General features: G+C 66.7%; 1 protein-coding gene across 1 annotated transcript; it reads left to right on the top strand.

Annotated features, from left to right (window-relative positions):
* Nucleotides 1-829: 829 nt before the first annotated feature.
* HES2 (hes family bHLH transcription factor 2) lies at nt 830-3,603 on the top strand. The gene is made up of 4 exons (XM_075906334.1): nt 830-1,376; nt 1,516-1,611; nt 2,403-2,496; nt 3,049-3,603. The coding sequence occupies exons 1-4, from the start codon at nt 1,281-1,283 to the stop codon at nt 3,327-3,329; spliced, it is 567 nt and encodes a 188-aa protein (XP_075762449.1). The 5' UTR covers nt 830-1,280; the 3' UTR covers nt 3,330-3,603.
* Nucleotides 3,604-7,750: the final 4,147 nt, after the last annotated feature.

Below are 7,750 nucleotides of genomic sequence, written 5' to 3'. Positions count from 1 at the left end.
GTCAGTTTGTGTGGGGGTGTATCTCTGTGTCTGTGTGTAGGGGTGTCAGTTTGTGGCGGGGGGGTGTATCTCTGTGTCTGTGTGTAGGGGTGTCAGTTTGTGGCTGGGGGGTGTATCTCTGTGTCTGTGTGTAGGGGTGTCAGTTTGTGTGGGGGTGTATCTCTGTGTCTGTGTGTAGGGGTGTCAGTTTGTGTGGGGGTGTATCTCTGTGTCTGTGTGTAGGGGTGTCAGTTTGTGTGGGGGTGTGTATCTCTGTGTCTGTGTGTAGGGGTGTCAGTTTGTGTGGGGATGTATCTCTGTGTCTGTGTGTCGGGGTTTCAGTTTGTGTGGGGGTGTGTATCTCTGTGTCTGTGTGTAGGGGTGTCAGTTTGTGGCTAGGGGGTGTATCTCTGTGTCTGTGTGTAGGGGTGTCAGTTTGTGTGGGGGTGTATCTCTGTGTCTGTGTGTAGGGGTGTCAGTTTGTGGCGGGGGGTGTATCTCTGTGTCTGTGTGTCGGGGTGTCAGTTTGTGTGGGGGTGTATCTCTGTGTCTGTGTGTAGGGGTGTCAGTTTGTGGCTAGGGGGTGTATCTCTGTGTCTGTGTGTAGGGGTGTCAGTTTGTGTGGGGGTGTATCTCTGTGTCTGTGTGTAGGGGTGTCAGTTTGTGTGGGGGTGTATCTCTGTGTCTGTGTGTAGGGGTGTCAGTTTGTGGCTAGGGGTGTATCTCTGTGTCTGTGTGTAGGGCTGTCAGTTTGTGGCGGGGGGTGTATCTCTGTGTCTGTGTGTAGGGGTGTCAGTTTGTGGCGGGGGGTGTATCTCTGTGTCTGTGTGTAGGGGTGTCAGTTTGTGGCGGGGTGTATCTGTGCGGGTGTCTGTGTGGGTGCGTATTTCTGTCAGTCTCTGTGTTTCTGCGTGTGGAGGGCCGAGGCTTTCCCGGCGGTGCCCGGGACTCTGTACCGCTGGCGCTGCAGCGGGCCGGGGAGCCGAGCCGTGGCTGCGGGTTCCGGGCGCCCCGCCAGGCAGACCCAGCAGGGCCGGCTGGGGAGCCAGGGGCGCACCGCGGCAGCCAGGGCCCGATCCCAGCGCCCCGGCCCAGGGCGCAGCAGATGGGGCTGTTCATTGGCGGGGCCGCTTTGAGGAGCCCGCCCTGCCCCGGGCGTCCCTCTTCAGCCGCGGCACAAAGGCGAGAGGCGGGCCCCAGCGGAGGCGGCTCCATAAAAAGCTCCGGCCCCGGCTGGGAGCGCGATTCCACCTCCAGCCGCTCTGCCCGGACAGAGCTCCCAGCCCGCCTGCCTTGGCCCCATGGCTCCGCGCAGCGCAGTGCCCGAAGCGGCGCGTCTCCACAGCTCCAGGCTGGGCGCGCACAGGAGCAGCGGGGAGGCCGCCGAGCTGCGGAAGGTGAGCGATTCGCGCTCAAGCACTGGGGCCCCTCGAGTCCGCCCCCCACTTCCCGGGACCCGCAGCCCCGGGGCCTGACCCGCGCGGCTGCCTTGTGCCCCCGCTGCCGCGGGACTGACCCGTGCGCTTGTGCCCGCAGACCCTCAAGCCGCTGATGGAGAAGCGCAGACGAGCCCGCATCAACGAGAGCCTGAGCCAGCTGAAAACCCTCATCCTGCAGCTCATCGGCAAAGACGTGAGTACCGGCCGAACCCGCGCAGCGCCCCCGGGCCGCCCCCCCGCGCAGCGCGCTCTGTCCTGCGCCCCGGGCCGCCCCCGCGCAGCGCGCTCTGTCCTGCGCCCCCGGGCCGCCCCCCCGCGCAGCGCGCTCTGTCCTGCGCCCCCGGGCCGCCCCCCCGCGCAGCGCGCTCTGTCCTGCGCCCCCGGGCCGCCCCCCCGCGCAGCGCGCTCTGTCCTGCGCCCCCGGGCCGCCCCCCCGCGCAGCGCGCTCTGTCCTGCGCCTCCGGGCCGCCCCCCCGCGCAGCGCGCTCTGTCCTGCGCCCCCGGGCCGCCCCCCCGCGCAGCGCGCTCTGTCCTGCGCCCCCGGGCCGCCCCCCGCGCAGCGCGCTCTGTCCTGCGCCCCGGGCCGCCCCCGCGCAGCGCGCTCTGTCCTGCGCCCCCGGGCCGCCCCCCCGCGCAGCGCGCTCTGTCCTGCGCCCCGGGCCGCCCCCGCGCAGCGCGCTCTGTCCTGCGCCCCCGGGCCGCCCCCCGCGCAGCGCGCTCTGTCCTGCGCCCCCGGGCCGCCCCCCGCGCAGCGCGCTCTGTCCTGCGCCTCCGGGCCGCCCCCCCGCGCAGCGCGCTCTGTCCTGCGCCTCCGGGCCGCCCCCCCGCGCAGCGCGCTCTGTCCTGCGCCCCCGGGCCGCCCCCCCCGCGCAGCGCGCTCTGTCCTGCGCCCCCGGGCCGGCCTTGCGCTCTCTCTCCTGCGCTCCCCGGGCCCAGTGGCGCAGCGTCTGCTCTCCCCAGGCTAACCTGCCCCTCCCCCCGCAGAGCTCGCGTTGCTCCAAGCTGGAGAAGGCGGATATTCTGGAGATGACCGTGCAGTTCCTCAAGGAGACCCCCGGCCCCTGCCCCTCAGCCCCAGGTGAGTGCAGCCCTCTCGGCTCAGACACTGCTCGGACCGGCCGCCCCTCCTCAAATCGCTCTGCCGGGGAGCCCCTCACCCCGCCCGCCCCAGGGCAGAACAGTCAGTGCCTCCCCCCATGGTCCACCTGAGCTTGTGGGGGCTGGTGCCCCTGGGAGCTGCTGGCTGGGCTGCTGGGCCTGCTCCTCCGGCATGGCCAGGGCTTCCACACGCCCCCCCTCCCCCGCCTTTGCCACTGCCCGCGCCGCGCCACCCTGCCAGCGCCTAGGAGCCCAGCAGCCGGCCGGGGAATTCCATGGGGCCGGGGCTCCTAGCCACTGGGCCTGTGGCCGCTCTGGTGGCGGGGAGGAGGGGCTCATCACGTTGGCTGGTCCTCTGGGCAATTGTCCCCTTTGCCACCCCCATTGGTGGGCCTGGCCCAGCCTCCTTGTGCTCCTCTTGCACCCCGGGGGCCTCCCCACGAGCTCCCCTCCGAGCCACTGGGACTGGGCGGTTCCTGCCCAGGCAGCCCTGGCTCCGCACCCTAGCGCTGACTCACTCTCTCCCCTGCAGACCCCGCCGAGAGCTACCGGGAAGGATACCGCGCCTGCCTGTCCCGCCTCCCCAGCCTGCTGGCCACGTCCCACCTCCTGGGCCAAGACGCCTGCAGCCGCCTGCTGGAGCACCTGCAAAGGGCTAGCACTGAGCCCTGCAGCCGCCAGCCCTGCCGCAGCCCCATGGACTTGTGCCCAGCCTGGCGGAGGGCAGTGCCAGCCAGCCCGGCCACGGGGTGGCGGGAGGCCTCCCCCTCTCCCCCTCAAGCTGCAAACCTGGGCATCTGGAGGCCCTGGTAGGGCAGTGGACTCTGCACCCCTCACTGTACATAGCGTGTACATAGGAGCGCCCGGCTATTTATTTGTACCTGGATCGCCCTGTTCCTCCCCGTGGACATGTCGTGGACAGACCCTGCGTGGTCCGGCAACGGGGAAGTGGAGCCAACTCAAAGGGCTGTCCTCTCGGCCCCCTGCCTGTGTGGCCAGCAGCTGCCTGGCCCTGGCTGCGAGTCGCACGGGTTTAACAGGCAGGAGACTCTTTTTACTTTCTACAAATAAAATGCTCTGTCCAGAAGCCTGGTGAGTGTGGGGCGTGGGCGTGAGCTAGCCCTGCGGCACCCTGGGGAGCTCTGACCCCGGGCAGGGGCAGCCCCAGGCTAGCTCCTCCCCTGCCCTGGGCCCCTGTGGGGGGTTGGGTGTCCAGGGGTGCACCGCATGGAGACTGCCCTGCAGCAGAAGGGGAGCAGGCTGGAGGGGGCATGGGGAGTGTGTAGCTGCTGGCAAGTCCCCTGCTGTGAGGGGGGCCAGTCCCTGGCACTCAGCCGAGCACCCGAGGCTTAGGCATGTGACCCATGACTTTCCGGGTGGGGCATGACAGAACTGCCCTCCTCCACTGCCACTCCCCCCCAGGATGCTGTGCGGTACCCCCTCAGGATACTAGTCTGGCCTGGTGCCTGCCAGGGGTGGAGCCTCATGGCCGGTTGAGCGTGGCTAGTTCGCGACCGCAGTAGCCACTCGAGCAGGCACCTGGGCATGGGGTACGAGCGTCAGACTCAGCACTTTCCATCTTCAGAGCAGGGTGCGGAGTCTGGGCTGCTGGCCGGGGCCCTGAGCTCCTCCCCCTGCACATGGGGCCAGAACCGGCCCCTGGACGTTCCCCGCTGAGGAGGGGAATACGGAACTGGGGTGCTGCCGGGGAGCGAGCCTGCTGGGAATCCCCTTCTGAGCCAGGGCTAGCTGTGCCCCAGGGCTTGTACGGGGGAAGTCAGGTGCTCGGGGTCTCGTCTTGTTTTGCCCCTGGCTCCGTGTGGGATGATCCTCAAAACCCTGAAACCTGTTGGTCCCAACTTGGCCCTGGGATGGGAGGGGGGCTCCCCCCAGCTGACAACCAGCCCCCCCTTGAGGTGCTTCATTTGAGGCATGCAAGTCAGAAAAGGTTGGCATCAATCTGACTCAGTTTCCCCAGCTGTAAACTGTGGCTGATAATACTCGCCTGTAAGTGCATTAGAGGCAGGCCTGCCTCCCCTCCTTCCCCCGCACCTGGGAACAGTCAGTGCATGGACCGTCAGCTCAGCTCCAAGGTTACCTGCAGACCCATTTCCCCCTGGATCTGAAATCCCAGGGTTTTTTCTTTTATCATCCCTACTGGCCTGGCGACGTCAGGTGGGACATGCCCCCCACCCGCTCACCCGGGCTCCGTGCTGGCTTCGGTTCCCTGTAGCCTGTGGGTTCACAAATGTGAGTTTGAGCCCTTCTGGGTGCCAGGAGCGTGGGAAGGCGCCAGAGGTGGCTGGTCCACGGACACCCGCGCTCTAAAGCTGAGAGCGCCTAGGGTGCCGGGGGACGGCTCGCGGGAGGCAGGGAGCTTTGGCAAATGCTCATTCGTTTTCATCAGGCGACCACGAAATGAGCAATGAGCCCAGGACGGGCGTGCTCCCCTGGAGGAGTGCGCTGAGCCGCTGCAAAGCCCCGGCCCTGCACTCCGGGCTCCAAAGCGCTCTCGGAAGGAGGCGGCGCCGTCGGCGGGCAGCACGGCCTCCGCCCCGCTTCAGTGAATTGCGCAGCACGCTGCAGCCGAGGCTCCCTGCCTGACGCAAGGCTCGGGCGGCCCCCGGCTGTTCAGCTCCTGGGGTCATGTCTGGTCCTGCCCCGCCTCTTGCAGGCTGGCAAACCAGAGCCCTTTGCAGGCCTTGAATTTGCCTCCCGAGGGGCCTTGCCGATTGGGGGAGGGCGGGACAGCTGTGTGAACCTGCTACACTTGCTAGGAGGGAGGCCTCCCTTCCCGCGGGGGACAGGCCCCAGCGTGCAAGCCCTTCCAGCCAGGCAGGCCTGGAGGTGGCCGACGCTTGCAGAGCTCAGTGGGAGAGGAGGCAGATTGGCACGATCCAGACTAACAACCTGCCGCAGCAGGCAGGGCCCCGGGCAGGGGCGGAGGGAACCTGAAAGTCACACCAGGCCCTCAAGTCTCTGGAGACCCAACCAAACCCTGCCCAGGCCTGAGAAGTGTTTCGGTTCGTGGAGCTGATCCAAATGCTTTGAGTTCCTACACGAGGGCACCGCACAGTCCTCACTCCTGGGGCCGGCTGGCCCTGGAGGCCGGGGGGAGGGCCATGGACCCACACAAAAATCAGTTGGGTGGGGGTAGTGGGGGCTGGAGTGCCGAGTGGGATCCCCAGTGCTGGAGGGAGGAGCCCTGAGCCCCGGGGGCCGGATCCAGGCGAGCCAGAGACCACATCTGGCCCCCGGGCCTTAGGTTCCCCACCCCGCCGTAAGGTGAGTGCTTGGGCAGGTCACCCAGGAGAGATTCCAATGCCACCAAGCTGATTAGCAGAGCTCCCACAGCTGGCAGCTTATGTTATTACTGGTGGTGCACATCCTCACATGCCTTGGTGCATGTAACAACCTTTATTCTGCACAGAAATGAAAAAAAATAGAAGGAACATTGCCTGGCTCTGCACATGGTGCAAGGGACCTGAGCTGCAAACCCCACAACCCATGGGGCCATTTCCTCTCTGTCCAGTGAAAGTCCCGGCCCCTCCTCCTCCTCCACACGAGGGGAATGACTCCCCAACCGTGCAGCAGCTGAGAGCTGCTCCTGGGCCAGCATTCTCCTGCAGCAGCGTGGAACTGAGACGGGCCCCCCTGCACGCCCAGGCCCGAGTCCTGCTGCCGATGCCCGGGGCTCTCTGCTCACCTGTACACAGCCCACCCCCACCCCCAAAGGCAGGTGGACGGTGCAGCGGTCATGCCGCCCCTGGGGCCGAGCAGCAGCAGCACCCCCAGGCTCTGTGCATGTGTCCCGGGGCAGTGAGTGGCAATTGCCTGCCCCGCCCAGCCCCCGTCACTCAGCCCAGGCCTGTGGGCAGGCGGCGGGACAGCTGCATGTCGTGCTGCTCGCGTTTCCCCTCCGCTAGCCCTAGAACTGAGCCCATCCTCTCCCTCCACCTGCCCCCTCCACTTGCCCCCCTGTCCCTCCATCTGCTCCCCTCCATGCTGCACAACCAGCCCGGGGCTCAGTGTCTCCCTTAGCTCGTGCGGCTCACCCAGCTACCAGCGCAGGCTCCCCAGGCCAAGTGGGGCTGGAAAGGAGTCTCCGGGCCGGGGACAGCGCGGAGGGTCAGCAGCTGGCACTGGCCTGCCAGGCCTTGGAAGGGACAGCCCCGGACTGGGGCTAGTGCAGCGAGCTGGGGAGGGCTGGAAGTGGGCTCAGTCAGGCGGGACGGTGCCACAGGAAAACCGGACTCTCTTCCCGCCGTGGCTCCTGGGCTCCGTGGCCGCCTCTGACCACACACCTGGGGTCTGACTCCTTTTCTCTGGTGCCTGGAGCGTCGGGCCCTGAGGCCGTGACCCCCGCCCCTCGCTGGGCCCGCCGGGCCTGGGCTCGCTGCAGGGGTAGCCAAGGAGCAGCCGGCTTGAGGGCGGTCGCGTCTGGCTGAGCTTTTCCAGGGACGGGTCACTCTGCTTGGCTGCCAGGCCAGCCGGGCATCGTGGGGAAGGTGAGAGCAGCCACCCTCTGTCAGACTGAACCTGGCTGGGACGAAGTTACCCATCCTCAGAGCTCTCCCCCCAGACACGGCCCCTTGGCGGAGCCCGAGAAAGTCTCCAAGGCCCAGAGGCGAATCCCCACATGGGCATCTCTGCCTTTGCTCGCTAGACCCTCGGGACTCACACACCGACAGGAAACGCAGCGGTATCCTGCCGTCGGCCCCACCCTGCAATTGCTCCAAACCGTCTGCCTGCCGGCCGACCTGCCCCGGTCTGGCACACAGGCGATGCCGAGCCTTTTGCACGGCATTTGCTCCCGGTCAGTAAATAACATGGGAGTGGTGATGGGGAGAAAGGTCCAGCGCAGATGGCAGCAGGGGAGATCTAACCCCAGCTCTGACACCGAGTTCCTCTCTGGTGTTTGGCTAGTCACTTAACAGCCTCAGGCACAGGAGACTGGCCCACCTCCCAGGGGTGCTATGCGGGAGAATGTTGGTAAAAGGCTTTGAAGCAAAACCCACGGCCCCTTGTCAGAGGACAGGGCCTGTCTGCCAGACCCGGATGGTTCTAAGGTGAGGTAGCACTTGGTGAAGCTTTGAATGGTCTTTCCCAGATGCGTATTGCTGTTGCTGTTCAGCAGGGAAAGCTTGTAGAGCCCCCAAGCCATCCTGCGGTGCCTCCGGAGCACCACTACCATCCTCCCGGCAGCCTGTTAAGAACAGGGCACAGCCCCCAAC

The sequence above is a fragment of the Pelodiscus sinensis genome, chromosome 23 (genome assembly GCF_049634645.1).
Source record: "Pelodiscus sinensis isolate JC-2024 chromosome 23, ASM4963464v1, whole genome shotgun sequence".
Lineage (NCBI taxonomy): Eukaryota > Metazoa > Chordata > Testudines > Trionychidae > Pelodiscus > Pelodiscus sinensis.
The sequence above is the reverse complement of the archived record's forward strand: the minus strand, read 5'-3'. Positions and strand labels throughout refer to the sequence as shown.

Excerpts from the sequence above, each read along its gene's own strand:
- HES2 (XM_075906334.1), top strand. The coding sequence starts at position 1,281 with ATGGCTCCGCGCAGCGCAGTGCCCGAAGCGGCGCGTCTCCACAGCTCC. Across the intron at positions 1,377-1,515 it reads AGGCCGCCGAGCTGCGGAAG|ACCCTCAAGCCGCTGATGGA; the intron begins GTGAGCGATTCG and ends TTGTGCCCGCAG. Across the intron at positions 1,612-2,402 it reads TGCAGCTCATCGGCAAAGAC|AGCTCGCGTTGCTCCAAGCT; the intron begins GTGAGTACCGGC and ends CTCCCCCCGCAG.